Source organism: Onychomys torridus, chromosome 2 (assembly GCF_903995425.1).
Source record: "Onychomys torridus chromosome 2, mOncTor1.1, whole genome shotgun sequence".
NCBI classification, from domain to species: domain Eukaryota; kingdom Metazoa; phylum Chordata; class Mammalia; order Rodentia; family Cricetidae; genus Onychomys; species Onychomys torridus.
Window position 1 is genome coordinate 67,955,364 of NC_050444.1, and position 22,438 is coordinate 67,977,801.

At 49.3% G+C, this 22,438-nt stretch overlaps 1 protein-coding gene across 1 annotated transcript in view; it reads left to right on the forward strand.

The window, feature by feature from the left end:
• Positions 1-1,844: 1,844 nt before the first annotated feature.
• Col15a1 (collagen type XV alpha 1 chain) overlaps positions 1,845-22,438 on the forward strand; it is a 104,916-nt gene continuing 84,322 nt past the window's right edge. Inside the window, exons 1-2 of the mRNA XM_036179736.1 lie at positions 1,845-2,032; positions 2,115-2,203. Coding sequence (XP_036035629.1) covers positions 2,022-2,032; positions 2,115-2,203 — 100 coding nt within the window. The 5' untranslated portion in view covers positions 1,845-2,021. The remainder of the gene's footprint in view (positions 2,033-2,114; positions 2,204-22,438) is intronic.

The window sequence follows — 22,438 nt, forward strand, 5'->3', positions numbered from 1 at the left end:
AATTCCAGGGAGCTGGATATTAGGTGCTTACTTAGAATCAACAAATGTGTACACAGGGCTTCTCTGAGAGAGTTGTAATGAATCTGCTGCACTATCCATGTGCACTTCGGATGGATAAGTTGAAGCACAGACAAGCCCATCAGTTGGAAGGCAGGTATGCCTTTATCCTGAAGGCATCACAGAACTGGGGCAAGCTGGGCTGGTTGTGCAATGCCATCTGCTCTGTGTAATTAAACTTTATCTATGTATTAAATATATGCTCTTCTCCACCTTCCTTTAGACACAGCCTTCTCTTTCTGTAGATCTTTTGTCGGCCTGTTTGGAACCTAGTTCCACTCTCTTCTTAGCAAAGATGGGCTTCAAGTGTGGTACTAAGTGGGACTGAGTCTTTGTCTTGGTGTTGGGAGAAACAGGAAATGGTGGTGAACTGGAGAGTACTGCCCTTAACTGATTCAACTCCAATTAAACTTTGATCTGGAGAATGTAGGCTTCATGTCATCAGGTTTACCTGAATTTAAAATTCCATAAACCTGAGTTTTAAAGATTTATTTATCAATTTCTCTGTCTCTGTCTCTGTCTCTGTCTCTGTCTGTCTGTCTCTCTCTCTCTGTCTCTCCCCCCCATCTCTCTTTGTGTATGTGAATGTATGTAGGGGTGCCCACAGAAGCTAGAGGAGAGATATATTTACAGACAGTTGTGGGCTATTCTGTGTGGGTGCCTGGTCCTCTTCAAGAGCACCACATGCTCTTAACCTCTGAACCATCCCTCCAGCCTTCCCCAACCCCAGTCTGGATAGCCAATTCCCCGTGGTTAGTGATGTGTAACAACAGTTGTATCCATCACAGAAGTACAATGGGGGGAGAGAGTTCACATCACAGACAGTGTGGACGGCTGTCAAAGCCACCTAAGTGTCCTTAGAATGCCCTATCTTCCTTATTAGTCCCATGGAGACCTTCTGGCTCTGAGGTCACTTTGGCTCCTTGTGCCTTAGTCCCTTAAGAGTCTATGGTCCTGTCTGTCCTGGTCCTTCCCATCTGAGGATATAATCAGTGCAGCACCAACAGCAGGGCAAATAGCCATGCTGTGAGCACTGTCCTGCACTGGCCACTCTGAGAAATCAGTGTAGCTTACTAACATCTAGACGAGAAGGGACATGTCCTCACCACTACTTTTCATGCAGTGCACTAGTAACTGCAAGGATTCCTGGAGATAGTGTGTCCCAGAGCTCAGCTCCCAATTCTTGCCTTCTCTGCTGCTTGTCGGCTAAGTGGTCTGTCTTCTCCCCAGCAGGCAGGTGACACACCTGACTCTATGTCCTCTGGTCAACGTTGAGACTTTGCCCTTTCCTCCAGTATAGTGGGTCTCCTGCCCTGTGTCGCTCACTGGGTGGATATCTTGGTAAATTGTTTGCCTTCTCTGGACCTCAGTTCCCCCATCATTAACTTGAGAACAGAAGGGAAGAGGTTAGATCAGGTTTCTGAGGGCTGCACACCCCTTGGTCAAGGTTTTGGGATTCTAAAATGTTCCGGGATACACACCACGTGGCCTTCAGAGTCCTAGCTATGTGCATGACTTCCATCCCCACTGCCACTACTCTGGGGCATGCAAGCGGGATCCTGGCTGGCGGTGTGCTGGGTGTGGCACAGCAGCAGGGAGCGACTTCAGCTGTGTGGCTTTGGGACGCTGCAGCTCCTCTCTGAGACTCAGTAGCCTGGACTGTCATGTAAGGAAGCCCCAGCGATCCCAGCAGGCCAGAGTTGTGGGGCGCTGTGTCAGCACTCGGAGCTTTCTTTGCGGGTTACATAAGGCCCTGGAGTGGCGGGAAGAAGGGGGCGTGGGGAGGCTCGGCTGGGACCGGCGGCGAGGTGGGGCACCGCGCGTGGGGGAGCTCAGGGCGCGGCGGAGTCGGGTTTCAGTGCGCGGGTGACTCAGGCGCGGGCGGCAGCCGGGATCCTGCCGTCGCCGCCGAGCGCCGCCTTTGTTCCGCGGGCGAAGCCGAGCTGGGGTCCGGCGGCTGCACCATGGCACCCAGGTAGGACCGGCGCCCCGCGTCCCCGTGCCCTGGCCTCGCCTCCTGGCCTCTTCCTCACCGTCTCTGCCCCCGTTTCTTTCAGGAGGACCGCGCAGGGCCGGCGCCTGCGGTGGCTGCTCTCCATCCTCTCGGCGCTGCTGTCCGCTGTCCTGCAGACGCGCGCAGCGACAGGTAAGCCACGGCCGCCGCTTGCGCGCCCGGGTGCCGCGGCGCCTCATTCCTGGACATAAAAGGGAGTGCTTGCTTGGTACAGCGCTCTGGCTATCCTGCCCCGGGTCCTCCCGGGGCTCCCCGGTTTCTAGGCGCCAGGGCGATCGTCTCAGTCAGCGGCTCCCCAGTGAGGGCAGAGGGGCTTTGGCTGCACAGTGACACCACACTGCCAGAAAGGACAGTGCCCCAAGGAGCTCCAGGTTTCCGCGCTGAGGTCCTGGGTGCCTGGCTCAGGTTGAGCAGATCCGATGTCCACTGGGTCCGTTGGAAGCATGGTTACGGGCAGGGACACCTTGGCGCCCTGGTCTCTTCTAACATAACGGAACAGAGTCGCTCGGGCGGCTTGATTCAGCCAAGTTACAAGTGGTCCCCATTCCTGAGGGGCAGAGGCGTGTTGATTGATGGACTAAGCCTGGGCAAACGACCCTTCCTTCTGTTCCCTATGCCTCAGTTTCCCCCCCCACCAGGACTCGGAAATTGTTGAGTTAAAGTGGAGTCGGGGTTAAAGTCTGATTGCCTAGGGGGTGAGTCGCGCCTCTGTTGGGTGACCATGGGCAATACTTCTCACTTCTTCACTTCTTCGTGCCTCAGTTTCCTCATCTGAAAAGGATAAACTAGACCCACTTACTTCCCAGGGATGTTGTAAAGTCTAATGGATAGATGGGAAATAACGTTCTTTCCATGCTTCTGGGTGCTTAGAAAATAAGAGACGGAAGAAACCTTCCTCTTCTCAGGAACTCGTGTGTTGGAAAGCACAGCAGCGGCAGCGGACAGGCACAGGAAGCGCAGGCAGTTCCAAAAGCCAGAACTCAAACCCAGTTGGGCAGGTTCCTGTCCCGGCTCAGCCTTTGTACGATGCACTTAGGAGAACCTGGCTTTTGGAAGAGCAGCCTCTCACCCCCTTTAGATTTAGAGATTAGCACATAACGGGGTTGAAGAAGGGAAGGCTTGGAAGCATGTCATGGTCCCTGATGGAGGCTGGTCTGTAATTGGTGGCCTTGTTTAACTCCTTAGGTACTTGAAGAAGCCTGGTACCACCCGGCTTGTGGTTGTGAGGGAGTAAGACACAGATGCAATGATAGCTCTCCCTGCCAGGGAATCCAGCCTGGCATTTCTTGCAGATCAAAGGGCAGTTGGAGCAGAGTTCTGGCTTCTCCCGAGGATGGTCAGTGTGGAAACCTTGCAATTTCCCATATGACACAGGGCTTTGCCAAGTCAGCAGCAGAGGGCAGCTGACAACGTCCAGTGCCCCTGTGGGATCCAGGAGCCCTGAGCTCTACAGATCTTGCATGCAGTCTACAGAGCTAACTCTCTTCCAACCCTGCGTCAGATGAGGTTTGAACAGGCTCTCATCTCAGTTATCATCCCAGGGGCTGAGAACCATAGTTCTCCTATTCTGAGAATTCTGAATCCAATCCTCAACGTTCTAAGTGTCTGGAGTAGGATTTGATTCAGGCACCCTCACTCCAGAGACTTTGCTGTCAACCATCAAAGGAGTTTCCCAGAGATGGTCTTAAAGTTCCCCAGTCTCCTACTCATGACAGGAGCCCAGTGCATCTCCAAAGCTCTTGTAGCCTGCTGTGCCGGAGGGGCATCTGCATCATAACAGAGGAGGTGTGCAGTTTGCCTAAAGCCATCCCATTGTTCCAAGGTTATCCGTGATAACCTGCAAGCCTATGGGAGAGACTTCCTACAGGGCCACTGCTCAACTGGCTATTAGGAAAGGAAAAAGAAAGAAAGAAACGAAGGAAGGAAGGAAGGAAGGAAGGAAGGAAGGAAGGGAGGGAGGAAGGAAGGAAGGAGGGTAGGGAAGAAGGGATGAAGGAAGGGAGGAAGGAAGGAAGGAAGGAAGGAAGGAAGGAAGGGAGGGAGGTAGGAAGGAAGGAAGGAGGGTAGGGAAGAAGGGATGAAGGAAGGAAGGAAGGAAGGAAGGGAGGGAGGGAGGCAGGTAGGAAGGAAGGAAGGAGGGTAGGGATGAAGGAAGGAAGGAAGGAAGGAAGGAAGGAAGAAAAAGATAGGTTTGCTGGATATGATGGCATGAATTTGTAATCCCAGCACTTGGAATGCTAAGGCAAGAAGATCATAACTTCAAGGCTGGCCTGGGCTCCATAGCTAGACTATATTTTAACCAAGCCCCAAGACTTTGTAGCTTTATAGGAGCCAGCAGAGTTCACCAGCTCCACAGATGCACAGTCACAGACGATACCTAGGCAAAGTCATTTGTCCAAGATCACATGACTTTCATAGGCAGAAGCACAGCTGGAAGAATTTATGCTCTTGACCATGAAGCTAAGTGTTTAAGCTTGTTTCATGTCCCCAATTAGTTAAGCAGCTTCTTGAATACTAAATATTAATTATACCACTATCTAGTGAGTCTATCAAGTGAAAGAAAACTGTATGTCCACTCAAAAACTTCTATGTGATCATTCACAACAGCAATATACATAATGGCAGAGTCTAGAAACAAACTGGGTCATCAACTGTTAAATAAATACGTCATGGTATGTCCTTTCAATGGAATACCATTTGACAATAAAGAGGGAGAACACACAGATCCATGTTGCAATGTGTAAGTGTAAGTGGGCAGATAAAAACCTGCACGTTGTCAGAGCCCATTTAAACAAACTTATAAAAAGGGGAAACTACAGAGTTAGAGGACATCTATAATTGTTTAGTGCTAGGGAAAGACGCAGGAGTGACTAAAATGGGCAGGTGGGGATGATCCAAGACTGGACTGTGGTGGTGGCTGTGCTATCCTGTTGATATATTAACCGATCTAGCTGCCTTCAGCACGAGCTGCACACTAGACCTCAACAAAGCTGTTTAGGAAAAGGGAAGAAGCACTTTGCAAACTTCTAGACTCAAGTAGGTGAGACTTCTGGTCTGGTTCCCAGCAAGTCTGGCAGAGAGTCCGCACATGGCTGGCCACTTACAGGCTGCCAGCCCCACAGAGTACTGCTGCCCCCGGAAGGCTGTTCTGACTCCCGACTGCTTCTCCAGGTCTCCAGTTTAACTGTTTATGCTGTTCCTGGATGTCACCATAGGCAAAGCTCCTCTGATGGGGATGGAACACAGGTGCTAGTAATCTGCAGATAGTGGATTTATTGAAAAGTAGATCTTTGTAAGCTTCCTAGTTGCCCCGCCCCCATCCAGTTTTGAGCATTGGAAAACCCAGGCTTTGTCATGGACCCATTCTCTCTGTAAGCTGAGATGACTCACTTTTCCTTCTGAGCCTCAGTTTTACCATCTATGAAATGGGATGGCAAGATGTGCTCAGCTCTGTATTTTTAGTTTTGAACACTGGGAAACAAAATGGCATTTACCCAGCTTGAGACTTATTTAGGTTCAGCATACAGATTAAACACCTAGTCAGCCAGGCCTCCTAAAGACTGGGGATAAAAAGGAGCCAGGCTCAGATCTCCCCTAAGAGGTTCTGAATTCACAGTCAGAAAGAAAAGACCACACATCATCCCATATTTACCTTATCCTGAGGGCGGTCACCCTCCTCCATCACTGAAGTGTGACCATCATGGCCCCTGTGTCTCGGAAGGATCAGGGCTAGGCTGCAGGCTAGCACTGTGGGTTTCTCTCCTGGTGAAGGTAGTTCTGTTGGAATGGCTGCTGTTTCGGAGGGTGAGGGCTGTTCCTGGAGCAGAGATGGTGCTGCTGCACCTGTTAATAAAGTGCTGATCTGTGCGAGTTGTCGGCTTCTCTTGGTTTCTCGTGAGGTAACATCTCCATTCAGAGGAGTGCATCCCCAAAGTTCAGTCCCACAGACAGATGCACAGAGCAGGGAATGGAACACCTGGGGCTTTGCTCTGCTCTGGTGGCGGGGCAGAGGGCTCCTCACCTCTCAAGGGTGATTGCCACCTGGACTTTTATAGCTGTTCACTTCGAAAAAGAACTTAACAGCCTAAGCATACATCCTTACATCCCAGGCTCAGTCTTCCTTGAGTGCGGGCCTTTTCCATAAAGAATGTACTTTTCCATTTCGAGTTCTTTCTCTGAATGTTAAGGTTTTGAGACTCATGCATGAGGCAAACAGTTTATTTTCACTTAATAATAGTGAAATAGACACTATAATAATAGTCCACACTGCGACTACCATGATTTATCCGTTTTCCTCCAACAGCATGTGGGCTGTCATGGACCTGTGGAATCTGACAGTGTGGTGTGACTGTTCTCATGTGCATCTCAGGACATGTGTGTAGGCATTTCCTTTAGTTTCCTACCTAGGTGTGGTGCTGGGTCACAGGGGTGCATATTCTTCAGATAAGCAGGTACTGCTAGCATGCCTTCTGTGTTTGTGCCAAAACACGTGAGCATCAGGCTGCGAGAGTCCCCAACATATCCTGGCCAACATCCAGCCTCATCACCGCCTTTCATGTCAACATTTCTAACAGCACCAGGTAGAATCTTAATGAAGCCTTAATTTATATTTCCCCTGTGTGTGTGTGTGTGTGTGTGTGTGTGTGTGTGTGTGTGTGTGTGTGTCCCTGTCTGTGACTGTGTATGTCTGTGACTCTGTCTGTGTGTGTGTGTGTGTGTGCCCACACACACGTGAGAGCTCGCATGCTGAGGTCAACCTTGGCTGTTCCTCTGGAGCCATCATCTTGTTTTTTAAGACAAGGTCTCTCACTTATTGATGTAGACTGCTTGTCCAGCTAGCCCTAGGGATCTTCCTGCCTCCAGCTCCCCAGAGCTGGTGTTACTTAAAAGCATGCTGTGCTCAGTTTTTAACCTGGGTATTGGGGATGGAACTCAGGCCCTCACGCTTGTGTGACAGACACTTTACTCAGGGATCTATCTCCCCAGTCCAAGTCAATCAACTTTTTGAATGTTTATGAACCATTTGGATATCCTGATTGACTTTCAAAAACTAATGTGGAACTGACCATTTTTAAAATATGGAGATGGGGTCTCTCACTGAACCCGGAGCTCACAGATCATGCTAGGCTTGTTGGCCAGCAAGCCCCAGGGCCCTCCTGTCTTTGCCAGGCAATCCATTTTTGAACATGGCTTCTGCTCCACTTTATCTGACAATCTCATCTTCTCTTAGGATTCTGCCCAGGGAGTTCACCCTTTCTTCCCAAGCGTCTTGGGTGCCTCTCAGTGACAGGGACCTCAGACTGCATGGTGACCATTGACAAATCCTGCATCCTCTGCTGCAGAGGAGGAGCCATGACACACACAGGCCTGGCTCTTGTCCAGCCCGGGATCCCAGAATCTTAGACGGGGCCTGGCACAGGTGGACACCCAGTACAGCTTCTTAATAAATCAAGGCAGGAGTGAACAGGTCTATCTGACTTTTCACCTAAGGTACCGTCTTACTGTATCCACCATGGTACATAAGCCATGCCAAACCTTCCACAGCTCTGCCAGCTGTAGAGGGACTGGCTGAGTAATCAGAGAACTTTAAGGGGCTTTCGGTTTCCTTCCGTCACTTTGTAAGTAGGTGGTCTGGGATTCATTCACGTCACCCCTGCTCTTTATCATTTTTGATTGTATGAGCTAGGTGACCTGTTTGTTTGCTAGCTCATCTATCCTATTTCTAATGGCCAATGTAGTCAAGGGTGTGACATCATATTTCCTCTTCTAGTTAAGCTTCTGAGTTTATCTCTGATGGATACAGCCTGATCCACTGAAAATGGACCAAAGATAAAGGTGTAAGATGAAGTCAGTTCTATTTCAGATGGGAGCCAAGATTCCCCGAATTACCAGGTGTGAGGTATTGCCCTCACTGTGTTTCATTGTACATTTTTTCATTTAACAATATAAATTTAATTATTTAATCCCTATATTACTGGTCACATTTATTCAGGAATGCATGTGTGCTGCCTGTGAGCATGTGTGTGTGTGTGTGTGTGTGTGTGTGTGTGTGTGTGTGTGTTCTTAAGTCTGCATAGTTTTGATGATTATTGTTTTAAAGTCAGGTGAGGGACGTCACCTCTGCCATCTTCACTAAGCCATGAATTCCTTGTCTAAAAACATTTATTTATTTATTTATTTATTTATTTATTTATTTATTTATTTATTTATTTATTTATTTTGTGTGTGTGTGTGTGTGTGTGTGTGTGTGTGTGTGTGTGTGTGTATGGAGATCAAAGAACAAACTTGGGTGTCATGCCCAGGTACCATTCATGCTTTTTGTATTTGTTTTGTTTGAGACAGGGTATCTCACTGGCCTGGAAGTCAGCAAGTAGGCTATGCCAGTGAGTCCCAGGGACCCTCCTGTCTCCAGCTCCCAGCACTGGAATGGAGTAGTAGCCGTCAGTCCACAAATAATGATATTGGGACTTATTATTTATTATGAAAGTTTGGCCTTTAGCTCAGGCTTGTCCCCAACTAGCTCTTATAACTTAAATTAACCATTTATATTAATTTATACTCTATCACATGCTGTTACCTCTCTTCCATCTTGCATCTCCTGTTTCTTCTCTGTGTCTCCTGGCTTCTCCTGCACACCTTAGTTCCCCTTCCTCTTTATTTCTCTCCGCAGAAATCTCACTTATACCTCCTGCCTAGCTATTGGCCATTCAGCTTTTTATTACACCAATCACAGCAATACATCTTCACACAGTGTACAAATATCCCACAGCACTGGAATTGTATATACTAACATATCCAATAGTCAGCCTTCAAAAGAGGAGTTTTTTAATACCATAAAAAGTGATTAAAGTAATAATAGTCATTATAAAAACCTGAAGGAAAAATAAAAAGGGAAATTCCTTTTTTAAAATAAAGATCACATGGGCTGGAGAGATGGTTCAGCCGTTAAAGGCTAGGCTCACAACCAAAATAAAGATCACATGCTATCTGTGACTTAGCAATAGAGAAAGCCTGCTCACATTTGGGGGTTTCTCACTATTGTTTTCACATATATTAGAGTGTGAGTAGATCATTGGCACACTGTATTTTGTTGATTGCTTTCTTCCCTTAACAATCATCTAGATGCTTCCTCAGGATCGTTAAACATTCTCTAATATTCTTTGTGCTTGAACTAGCATTTCATAGTGCAGATACCACAGTTAAACCTTGTAGGCTTTCTAGCTGCTGCTGCTGCTGGCTCAGTATAAATCCTTCTGTGACAACCACAATGTCATCTCTGTTTGATGACTGCTGTGATTATTAGTGACCACAAATTCCTAGAGCAAATCATTGGAGGTTTTGTTGCATGCAGTCTTTGGCCAGGCCATGGTAATTTACCATCCAGGCCACAGCCAATGAGAACCCCTCTGCCCTAGCTTTTGATTTTGGCTGCTGCTTCTCCAAGAAAATGACAATAGCCAAAGGGCCGGGGTCTACATTGTTTCCTCATGTTCCTGCCTTAGCCAAACAGAGATGGAGGCTCCTCTCCTCCATTCATTCACCCTTTTTGAGTGCCTTGTGGTAAACGCTAGAAAGGTTTCTCAGAAATTTAGAGTGTGAATGTGTAGGTAACAAACTTGGTGTCTATGACCCCTAGAAAGACCCGGCAAGCCACCAGTGGGATTTTTGTTTGTTTGTTTGTTATTTGTTTTTTGAGACAGGGTTTCTCTGTGTAGCTTTGAGCCTTTCCTGGAACTCACTTGGTAGCCCAGGCTGGCCTCGAACTCACAGAGATCCGCCTGGCTCTGCCTCCTGAGTGCTGGGATTAAAGGCGTGCGCCACCACCGCCTGGCACCAGTGGGTTTTAAGAGTGTCTGGAGAAGCAGCGCTCTCGACAGCCAGTCTAAGTCAGGCATGGTAGCTCTCATCTGTGGTCCCTGCACTTATGAGGTTGAGGTAGGAAGACTGCTGGGAGTTCAAGACCAGCCTAGGATGCATAGTGAGATACTGTCTCAAAACAGTAACAAAACAGACACAAACACAAAGCAAGCAAATCCTCCATTTCCACCACTTCTTTTTTGTTTTGTTTTGTTGTTTTTCAGGACAGGGTTTCTCTGTGTAGCTTTGCACCTTTCCTGGAACTCACTTGGTAGCCCAGGCTGGCCTCGAACTCACACATATCCACCTGGCTCTGCCTCTCGAGTGCTGGGATTAAAGGTGTGCGCCACCACCGCCCAGCCTTTACACAGCTTCTTTAGAAGGTGATGGCCCTGAGTCTCCAAGGGAGTCTGTATTTGACTACGACCCAGGTAGCAAAGCTGGTGCCCAGGAAGGGATTTAGGATGTAGTTCATGCCTCTGATCTCCAAGGTTCTAGATTCAAATCTTAGCTCTGCTGCCACCCTTTGAGTGGCCTATTTCAGTCTTTCTTATTGGTAGGTTGGGACAGGATCAGAGATGAGTCAAGAGTCTGTCACTGATGGCAAAGTTCAATGCCTCATTAACCCCCTCCCACCTTACCATGGGTTCCTTGGAGGCAGGACCTTTGTTTTGTTTACCTGTGTTTCCCTGAGCATATGCCATGGCCCCCAAAGGACAGAGTGAGCACTTGAACTCATTAAAGAAAGAATCTCCAAAATTTGGGGCTAAGGTGACCCAAAGGGCACGACATGTCCTTTGAAGTGACCGTCTGTGCCCTGGAGGCTACTCAGTCATCCATTCTGGTTGTAGGAGGTGGTAAGGGGGAGAGCAGAGCTTACAAGGTAGATACATCAGGAAGAGCATGTGTTTGCTGGCTGGGGATGTAGCACAGTGGTAGAGGGTTTGCCTAGCATGCACAGAACCCTGGGTTCAATCCTCAGCACTACATAAACCACATGGTATACACTCAACAGAAGTTCAAGGTCAACCTCAGCTTCATAGTGAGTTTGAGACCAGCCTGGGCTAGACAAGATGTTTCCTGAAGAGCAATCTATGTTTGCTTTCCATGCTGGGAAACTATAACTGTTCCATCCACTGGAACAGAGGTGCTGAGGTCCAGCTGATGACTAAGCAGCTCATTCCATCAGTGTCCTCTCCTTTCCCATGTTCAGTTACACAGGTTTGTGGCCGCTTGGCTCTGTCTGGCCGTTTGTCCAGCCACTAGAGGTAAAGTGACCAAGCTCAGCTAGCTGTTGGTCATGGTGCAAACTGAAAATAGCCACATGTACAACAGGGCACCCTGGCTCCTAGGGTAGTGTTCTGGAATTTAGAGAGCTTCCCATGGACCTGTGTGCTAATGATCATATGGTGCTTTCTATGCATTTGTATTAAATATTTTCATGCAATACATTCGAATCACTTTCCCCCCAACTTCTCCCAGACTCTCCTCAACTCCGGGCCCACCAACTTTATGTCCCTCACCTCTCTCTTCAAGAAAACCAAAACCAAGAACAAAGAAGTGAAAATCAGAACAAACAGAAAAGCAAAAGAGAAAAATAGAACAAAACAAAACAATTTCGGCACCGTGTGGTGTCGTCAGCACCCTCTGCTTCTCCACCCCAGCACAGTTTGCTTTGTGTTGGCCAGCTGCTCCCAGGCATGGGGTCTGCCCTGGAGTCTGGTTCATCTACCTGGGGACTCTCTACTGGAGAAAACTCATTTCCCTTTCCCGTCAGGTACCGATGACAAATAGCATTTTGGCTAGGGGCGGGACTTTGTGCTCACTTTGCTTTTACAGTGCTAGGCTTTTGTCTGGTTTAATCTGTACAGGTCTTGCGTGTGCTGCCAAAGGCTCTGTGAGTTCGTATGTGCATCAGTCGTGCTGTGTCTGGAAGACACTCTCTCCTTGAAGCCGTCCATCATCTCTAGCTCTCACACTCTCTCCACTTCCTCTGCTGAATAGTTCCCTGAGACTAGAAGGGAGGAGTTTGATGAATTTCTATGTTTTAGATATATACTCTGGTAACAGAAAGGTGCATATTTCATATTTATCCATTATAAGTTCATATTGTATCTATGCATTTTAAATTTATCAACTATGTATACATGTAAGTGTATGTTATATGTAGAAATTATATGCATATTAAGCATCTATATGTATTTGTGTTTCATATATAAGTTGTACATATATATGTATGTATATATATGTTTCTATATATTGTGTGCATGTGTGTCTGGCTTTTAGGTATGTGTAGTGTACATGTAAGTGGCATTGTGAATGACTCTGTGTGTGTGTGAGTGTGTGTGTATAACACATCCAACTCTCCCTCCCAACAGCCCTATGGTGGGGGAGAGTTCAGCTACAGCTTGACAGGGGCATCCAGGTCTGTCCCATCTCCAGTGTCTACCCTGGCAGACCTCTCTACACTGCACCCTCAGTCTCTGGCATCTTTCTATTCTGCTGTGGTCCATCATCCAACACCCATTGGGGACTCCATAGAAAGACAGAGTCTCCAGCCCCACCTGGAACCCAGTAAATCAGAATCTGCATTTTAATGAGATCCCCCTCATCTCAAGGTGAAGCTTAGCCCATCTCTGACTATGTTGCCCCTGCCTAAAACCCTTCTCATAATAATCACTATAGTAGGCAGAGCATCAACCTTCCAAAGGAGTCCACGTTCCACCCCAGTCCTGTACCAGGCAATGTGGCAAAGAGGAATTAAGGTCGCAGGTGAAGGGACAACACCCTGCATGATCTGGTTGGATCCAGTAGATCCACAAGGTTTCTTGAGTGGAAGAGAGAGGGAGAAGTAAGTAGAGGCTGGAGTGGTGTAAGTAGGGGTGACTTGACCAGCCTTTTCGTTGTCTTGAAGTTGGAGGAATGGGTCACAAGCCACAGGAACCCTGAAGGGGCTGGACGCTGCGGGGGGGGGGGGACGACACAGATTTTTCCCTTAAAGCTTCTAGAAAAATCCTATCTTTGCTGCCTTGATTCCTATCACAAGACCTATGTTGGCTCTCTAACCTCTAGAACAGTAAGGCACTGAAACATTGCTGATTGGAGCTGCGGAGTTCATGGTGATTGACAAAAGCAGGATCTTTTAATCAATCACAGTGAATGCAGTTACTCCCTCTATGGACCTACTAAGTGCCACTCCAGCCCTTTGCCCTTCTCACCCTGATCTCACAGCTTCAGGGTTAGAAAGTTAGGTGGGACTCCCCGAGGATCAGTTTGCTCCCCTAACACTTAGCACTGAGCCTGGCCTGTGGGCTGAACTTGGCCTACCTATCATTGTTAAAGAAGTCATTCATGCAACCTTGCTCCAGGTTAGCATCAGGCAGGGAACTGCCCTGCTCTCCCAACCCACCAGGCAGCTACAGCCAGGAGGAGGGGTGCAGTAGAGAGCACCCAGAGCCTGTGCTGGCATTCTCCTGCTCTTTCTCTGCCCAGGCAAGTTTCCACACCCCCCTGTGTCTCAGTTTCCCCATCTGGTAAACAAAGAGGTCAGACAAGGTGAACCCTACATCACCATTAGCAAGAACATTCTAGCATGTCTGAGTTCAGTTTGGCCCCGCTTTGTGACAAATGAGAGCATCCACGTGACTGAGCAGGGCCAGCCTGGCCGTCTGGTCCTGAGCACATTGTCTCTCACTGATGGTCCATTCATGAGCTGGGCCCAAATCTGCAGGACAACTGTGTATATTTGGTACCAAACAGAGATTTCAGCTGCTCTAGCCACCCAGTCAAAATGCCAAATTACTCATTCTCCTGCAGAAAGCACAGGGAAAAACGAATCATTTCTCTGTGCACAGTTTTTCCATGTGACAAATTTTCTAATTTTACTTCAGGTTAAGCCGACTCCAGCTGATGGCTCTGGTTCAGTCTCCTGACCCCCTTTTGAGATTCGAGTTTCCGGATCAAAAACCACAATGGCTTTTGTTGGTTTAATATTTGCAAGTGTGAGCTGCTGTCAAAGTTGCAACAGAATGTCTTCATCTTCTCTGCTCTGTGATAGCCAGCAATGGCTTCTTGATCTAGTTGTCTGATACTGGGCCTGGCCAAGTCCCGGTCCCTCTGTGGATGCAGACACCTTTATCTGAAAAGGGGGGAACAGCTGCTGAGATGGAGCCTGTGTGGCTGGATGGGAAAAAGTTGTTACTGGGCATGTTTTCTAAGGGTAGCTGGTTCTATGAAGACTGTTGGGATGGGAACTCACACCTGCTGCCTGCCGCGAGTCTGTGCTCGGGAGCTCCATGCCTGGCACAACTCGGGTACTTGTAGCATTAGGAAAAGAACCGTGGCTGTGTTTGGAAGACATGAGTTCTGCCTGTGTGGCATCTGCTGCATGCCATCACTGTCTTCCACCTCTTTGCCACCCTTGGGGTCACATCTCTCTGACCTCTGGCTCATCTCTCTGCTTGCAGGGAGGCTTGTCCAAAGTGCACGTCCTATCGTGTCCCTTCTTCAAACCCCTCTGTGCTTTCCATTACAGCAATGAGCTCTATTCTGCCTGGGCTACAGCCAAACCCTCTCGTCTCCCATCTCTCTCGGCTTCTGGCTCCAGCCATGCCGAACTCCTTGCTGGTCTCTGAGATCACACACAGCCTTTCTCAGCCTCACTAGTCTTATGTCTTTCATAGACTTGCTCCCTGACCTGCAGTCCCTCAGCCAGCAGGGCATTACTCTGAGCTCGTTAGGAATGCAGGGTCCTGGGTCCTGCCCCAGAGCAACAGCATCAGGCTTTGTGTTATAGATGCCCCTAGGCAATGCATTTGATGCCAAAGTATGGTGATCCACAATGCTCTGAGCCCTGGACAATGAGGAATCTGGCATTGAGTGCTGGGCAATGAGGAGTCTGGCAGAGCTCGTCTGGTTCCAGCCTCCACAAGTACCAGCTGGTGACCTTGGATGACTTTCTAATCCTCTCCAAACCTCAGTTTCTTCATCTATAACAGTAGGGCTAAAACCAGGATTTATCTTAGGCTACTAGTGATCAGTAAATGCAGCAACCCCCCACCCTAAGTTCTTAGTACAATGCACATGGTAAACAATAAGGGGTGAAAGGTCTCAGATATGGGGCTTGTGAGGAGCATAGACAAGTTGTTGGGGAGTATGGAGTTTATTGGAACACTTATTAACAGCATGGACAGACAGACAGCAGCATGGTTGGGGTCTGAAGGGAGGAAGTCAGGGCCCATGTAGCAGAAGTGAGGGTCTCTTCTATAGCTCTCTGAGGAGGGAGGAGGTTTTACAGCATAGCCTGGTAGGCTCTGATTCCCAGACAAGAGCAGGGAAGGGGTGGGGAGCAGGATGTGTGGCTACCAATACCCCCTTTGATATAAAATCACTTGTCAGGTGAGGGGTCCCGGCACCAGGAAGCGTATCAGCCAGGAACTCACAATGCCCAAGACAGTGCCTTTAGATAACTGTGAGCAGGTAAAGGCTGCTGAAGGTACCATGACCTGAGCAGCAGTTGGATTCTAACGTGATGTTCTTATAGGTCACAGGGCCCAGGTTCAACCTCAGTGTCATCCCTAAACCCTCCTGTGGCTTCATTCTGTATTGGTTCATTCTGTGAGGGGACAGAATTCATCTGCCCATTTCACTAAGGACCTGGAGGGCCACATCAGTGTCACTCACCTTTGGAGGTTAGGATTGTTGAGCCCGGGGACAGGGAAGGCAACCATTGTGATCAGATGTGGGAAAGTTGAATCAGCTAAGCAAAGACTTGTCAGGTTTGGATGGGTGGATAGAAATAGTTATGAAGTTCTAGACTGTGGTAGAAAAGGCTGTCTGTCCTACCTGTGGATGCCTAGGAGGGTTTTTTAACTCATCATTTGTTCCTTCACGTCCACTTAAACATTTCCGGACTGCTTACTGAACGCAAGGCAATGCACGATGTGCCGGATATAGAATGATGGACAAGGAGGCCTGGTCCCACTGAGGAATGCTGACACTAACAATTCGTACAAAACAATCCTTTGATACTGATAAAGGGCAAACAGGGTTCTGGAGAAGAGTGGGAGCCAGTCATGGAAACACACGCACTCAGGAAGAGGCAGGAGGCTTCCAAGTTCCAAGCCAGCCTGGACTACAAAGCAAGACCTGCTCTCAAGAAAAATTGAAGTACAGGGCCCTAAGGAAGCACACACTTGGATGCTCATCTGTGTGAGGCCATCAGGGAATCCTCCACAAGGAGTGACCTTTGAGATGTGGTCAGGGTGAACAGATTTAGTCAGGGAAGGGTGCTGTATATATTGATCTGAGTGATCCAGATTTCCAGTTGAAGGGATCCAGATGGGGAGTAAGTTAAGAAGTGGCCTGCTGGGGCTGGAGAGATGGTTCAGGGTTTAACACTGGCCACTATCCCAAAGAACCAGGTTCAATTCCCGGCACACACATGTCCTATCACAACAGTCTGTAACCCCAGCCTCAGGGCATCCAGCGCTTCTTCTAGGGGCCACCTCATGTACAAGGCACCCACGTGGTGCACAGGTACACACACAGGCAGCACATCCGTACATATAAAATAAAATCTTAAAAAAGTTTGAAAGGAGAGGCCTGCCTTGGCCAGAGCACGTGATGGGAAGGACTCAGAATGGATCCCTGGGAAGAAGGCGGAATCTCCTTGGTAGCCTAACACAGCTACCATGGCCCCTCAGGCTCCACAGGTGTTCTCAGCCCAGGGCTTGGGATAGAATGAAAACCTTGGGTCCTGGAGATGTGGAGAGTGGGGCTCTGGCTTTGGCTGCCCGCCTTCCTTCTCCTGCTGCCTACAGGAGAATGTACTAATTCCGGTGGAAGATGGAGGTGTTCACTGCTGCTGCTGGAAAGGGATCAACTTCGGGAACTTCAGGCAAGCATCAGAGAAGCAGAGCTGGAGTGAGAGTCCCGAGCCCGAGCCGTGGGCAAGGGCTCCTCCCAGGCCCATCCCCCACTGCAGGCCGAGAGGAGGAGAGGGCCATGAGGAGTGGCTAGGACCTCCGTACAGGGGTGCTAGATACCGCCCTGCTCTTCGCCTCTCTGTGGATGGTGTTGGGAATGTACACGTGTAGAAGCAGTGAGTCAGCCTGGGGCTCTTCCCGCTGAGGCAGAGGGGGGGAGTGTCTGGATGGGAAGGCTAAAGGATTCCTTCAGAGACCCGCACCTGTGGGAAGAGAGCCCCTCCCCCAGCCAGCCACCCCCTCCGTGGCTTCTCAGACCGCTGTGCAGTGGTTCCTGGCTGGGTGACAAAGGTCTGCAAAGAGCCGCATTGATTATTTCCTGGAGCATGTATTTTACTCAGCGGTGGGGCAGTTGGGGCCAGAGACCAGTCACAAGTGGGGAATAATCCAGAACATCACTAAGAGAAATAAACACCCGTGTGTTATGGAGTGAAAGCTTGAGCGCTCTGAAGCAGGAGGCTGTCACGGAGTTTCCAAGCTCCTGTGGCTCATTGGCTAAGTCAGGCCCACAGGTGTGGGTCCCCTCTCTCTGGTGATGAGAAGCTTGGGTGCAGGTGGCGTTTTATGTAGATCTGAGGTTCCCAAATTATGGAAGAGGCACAAATTGTTGTCCAAGGGTGTCAGGGCCTATTCCTACAAAAGATATTTTCTCCATTCATAGCATATATTGTTTTAGGGAAGTGTACTAGTGTTTGATGAAAAAATGGAGATCACCACAGTCCAAAGTTCTTGTAAGAGAACTCTCAGTTCCAAGAGGACTTGCCTCTGTCACTTCTAGACCTCCAGCATCCAGAATGGTACCTGCCATACAGCAGGTGCTCATGCTTACTGCATGAATAGTGTGTGTGTGTGTGTGTGTGTGTGTGTGTGTGTGTGTGTGTGTGTGTGTTGACGGCTTCGAGAACCTTGCCTTCTCAATCTGTGTTTACCTTTCCAGGAATAAGTGAGCCGGGCTGCTCTCACATGGGAAGCCTGGGTGGAATGTGAAAAATTCAGGTCATGAATATGCATGTGGGACTCCAGCCAGTCCTGCCCGGAAGTTCAAGATTTCGAAGAATCACCCTTTGGAGGCGGCCTCCTACCCGGTGTGGTCTGTGCCACACATTGGCTCCTTGTGGGTGAAGGCCACAGTTTGCCATTCATGTACCTTGCCTGGCTGGGCCCCTTTTCTAATAGATGCTGTACATCCCTAACATTCATTTGACCCCTCTGAGAGCTAGAGGACAGAGAATGCTGGGTATTGGGGATTATCTATCGGGAAAAGGAAGGTATGGAAAGAACAGCCACTGTGTATCATCAATACAAGGTTTAGTCTGGAAGTTGCTGTCTGGGTGAGTGCATCCCCAGAACACTTGAGCATGGGGAGTTGTCTGTTCCCTTGCAGTCCTTAGCTGGACTCTGGATCCCAGCTCTGTCACTCACTAGTGCTGTGACTTGAGCACCTTACCCAGATGTGGGGTCCACATCTGGATAGAGCAGCAGGGAGAAGTCCTGCTCCCAGACTATGAGATAGTCAGTGTGGTATGCCGAGCCTGAGAAAAGCGGCTGGCCAGCACTCGGTGCCCCTGGGACCTTGGACCTCACTCTGTTGGGCAGCAGCAGCAGCCTTGGGAGCTTTTAGAAATACTAAAGCCTGGGTCTCATTGCCCAACTCCAATTGGGATGGAGGCCAGTATGTTCTGAAGCTCCTGGGTGCTTCAGCTCTCCAGACAAAGTGAGGAACTCAATGTGGACACCTGTGCTATGCAAGCAGGATCGCATCTGTCTTGTCCTCTCTGAATGTCTAGGACTGGCGGTGGTCAGCACTTTCTAATCATGGTAAATCTGACATTCACCTTGCACTGCAGCCGTGAGAGCTAGGTATTGCGCCATCTCAGTGCCTGGATAAAGAGACTTAAAAGATCAGAGAAGTTAAAGAAGGAACCGAAGGTCCTCTGGCTAGGAAGCAATCCAACGGGATGGTGCTGGCAGGTCTCTCTGGAATCCACTTTCCTCTTTTTCTCTGTGCCCCGCTGGGGGAGGTGGCTGATCTTCTGGTCCCTCCAGGTTCCTGTCCCTTCAGTCAGTTTCTGATGCTTTAGTGCCTTGCTGATTCCCCCACAGCATCCCAGAGGCCCCATGCTCTTCCTCCAGCAAACATTTGGAGACTGTCAAGCTGTCCTTTTATCTGAGTTAAACAAGAGTCAGTCTGTTTCAAAATAGGACTTCAGGGTCACCATCTGTCCTGGCTGTTCCCTTAAACTCAAATCCCATTTCAGAGCCAAGCTCTCCTCCAGCATCTCTCTGAGGGCAGGTCTCTTTGCATGACTGGGCCAGGGAATTTCTACAAAGATGTAGTGTATTTGGCAACAACTGCATAACACTTTTTTTTAAAAATGTATGTTCTTTATTGCACCCTTACCAACAGCATCCAAATCATTACATGAGAACCACAAGCCCCTGGACAGGTTCAATGCATTTATTTCTCCAACAGGCATCTCCTTGCTGTCTACCAAGCACCTTGCAAGGCGTTTTGCCATCTTTCCTTCCTTTGGAGCCACAGGTGGGCGTGGGCTGAGTAGTCTGGGAATTTGACGCTATAGGTTTCTGCTGTTCTCATGCCATCAGCCCGGGCCTTGTTTTGCTCATCTTGGGGACCTGGTATTTTCCACCATCCTTCTTAGCTTTCAAGGTGACCCTGATTTTTCTTTGCTTTAGAGAGTGATTTCACACTGCCTGCTACAGCTGTGGGCTTATTCTGCTATAGCAGCTTGCCTGCCCTGGCTGGATCCACACCAGCGCATCTGTGGGGATGCCCCAGGCTGTTCCCAGGGCAGCTTGATTTGCCCAAGGCATACATGCCAAGTACTGAGAGACTGCAGGCAAGTGCAGCTTCGCCTGCTGCTGCCAAACTCCCGCCTGTGCTCTGCATTCCAAGTCACCCAGCCCCACCCTCGCCTTGGCGAGGGAAAGGAAGGGGGGCTGACTGCCAGGGCAACCTCTGGAGGAGAAGGAGGGATTCCTCCTAAAATGGTCAGGGGAGCCTTCCTCAGAAGCCCTCCGAGGCGCCCTGCTGCCTGTCATGTGAAGTTAGGTCTCCTGGATCTGATGTTCAAGTGCCTCTGCTTTGAAGAGAGAAGGCAGATGGGCTCCATCCCCTCTGCCCTCAGCCCACTCACCTGAAGTGGGGAACATGGCCTAGCCTCATCAGATATTAAATGTGCTCATGTGTTTAACTCCGGCGTGGCCTGTGGGTGGCCTGATATTTCTGGCCCATAGCTCCTGGCAGTTCTTTGCCAATCTCTTTTCTTCCCTTCCAGAGAATCACTCAGATCATAGCTTTCCTCATTTGGCCTTGCTTAGGCAGAGCTTCTAGATCCTGCCAATTGCCCCCTCTTTCAGGCCACTTCCTAGGACTTTCAGTAGGTGGGGAGTCCTGCAGGTCCCCTCCTGTCCTTGGCGAACGGTCTCCAGACCCAGGCCTTCAAAATCAAGGCTATGGATGTTGGTGGCTAGGCGGAGAACTACCTGCTCATCCGATCTCTTGTGATCTCATTTTCTCTGAGCCTTCAAGCCTGCCTAGGCCAAATCCTGAAGGGTTGGATGAGGGATGCTGGTTATGGGCAGACATGGGCAGGGTTGGGATAAAGCGAAGGGTGGGAAGGCTGCTCTTGTTTTCTCCTCAGAGCTCTGATCTCCCTTGCGGCTGTTCCCAATGGCCGAGGCCTGTGGATGGCCACTCTGAAGAGGTTGCTGGCCACCTAGCAGCACCGAGGCTATACCCAAAGATTCACGAGATGCCCCAGCATACGCTTCACTTACAGTTACACTCAGGAAAGCTCCAGAATTACAAAACTTTCTCATACTCTTCCCATCTCTCCATGCCACACCCACCCAGTGCCTCTTTTTAATGAAGTTGGGCTTTATCCATTCAAGAGGACCAAGGATTTCAGAATTTGGCTCCTGGTGCCTGAAGGGCTGGACAGTCTCAGCTCATCTTGCCCAGTGGCCTGAGCTGGTGTCTAGCACCAGGATGAGCCCTGAGCCCCCTCCCCCACAGAGGCACAGAGAAAGGGAAGTTGCTGTTATTCACAAGCCCCACCCAGAACATTGTTCCAGGGAGAGGGAAGGTGGAGGCGGCTGGAATTTCATTTCAACTCTGAGAAACCAGTGTGCCTCAGAGGTACTTCCAGGCCAGCTGGAAAGAGAGGGGGGGGGCTGGGCAGCCATCTTGATCTTGCAGAAGGCTATATTTTCCAAGCCCTCTTACTCAAGGGTCAGCTGAAAATGTGGGATTGCAGCCTGCCAGTAAGTCAGCAGCTAGCCTCTATGTGGCTATTGATATGCCATTAATTATTAATGTATTAAGTCTAGACAGCAGGGGTCAGATGAGCACCAGGTTTAAAAGTTCATGTTAACTAAGTGGTGTTGGTGGAACAGTGATTGACTTTCTTTATGATCAATGATAATAAATACACTGTGCTAAGGTGAGCACACAGTTATAGTTATTCTTGTCCAGCATTCATTAAACTTATTCATTTATGCATCATTTGTTCATTCATTCATTTATTCATCCACCAAATGTTTGGCTTTTGCCAACTCTTGGGCAAGATCCTGTGGCAGGTGGGGAGAGTTTGGAACTTTAGAGGAGATGCAGAAGATACCAGCGATGCCCTGCAGCACCTGCAGGCCAGTGGGAACCAGGGGCATGTGCACAGATGGTACCAGTCGTGGGAAGCTGGGGCTCCCTGGAGACTGGGCAGGGGAAGAGCTGTTCTTGGGACATGGTGGATACACAGATGAGCAGATGGGGTGAGGAACAGTGGCTACTTGGCCTTCTTCCTGTTGAAGATGGAGTGGCTTTCCCTGGATGTCTGTCCATCTCTATGTGGGACAAGAGGGACTGGGAGAAAGCTGAGGAAACTGGTGCCTCAGACCCCTTTGGAGGAATGGGCACACGGTGCTCTGCACTGGACAGTTCCTCCTTGGGTAGCACCAAGAAACCACCAACTCCTGGTGGCTGCAGAACCCTTGTCCAACAGTGCCTGGGTCCGCCAAGACCCTCCTCTACCCATGTACATCTGGGGCCACCCCTAAATGGGCTTCTTGCTGGCCAGCCTCCTTCTCCTCAGTGGGGAGCATGTGGCACGGGACATCACTGCTTTCTGTCTGTAAAATCTGGTCTATTCATAGAGTCAACCTGGCTGGGGAGCCACTCAGCTGCTAAGCTGCTCTATCTCAGGGAAGGCTCAGCTTTCCCATGTAGCCCTGGGGCACTTCCTGTATGTATCTCTTGGGAGCAGCAGCTGGATTCCTATCCCTGATCTCTGAGTCAGGTCTCGGGCCCTGCTGCAGACTCCTGCACTGTTTGCTGTCAGCTCTGTGACTCCTCAAGGCTGAGTGTAGGTACCATATTAGCTTCAGCAACAGGGCAAGCCTCAAATCTGAGTGTGAGCCATAGACACTTCCAGGGTTGATAAATGCATGTTATTCAGGAATCCATCCCTAAATCTATGGTTTTGAGATCCAGATGCTACCAGTTCAG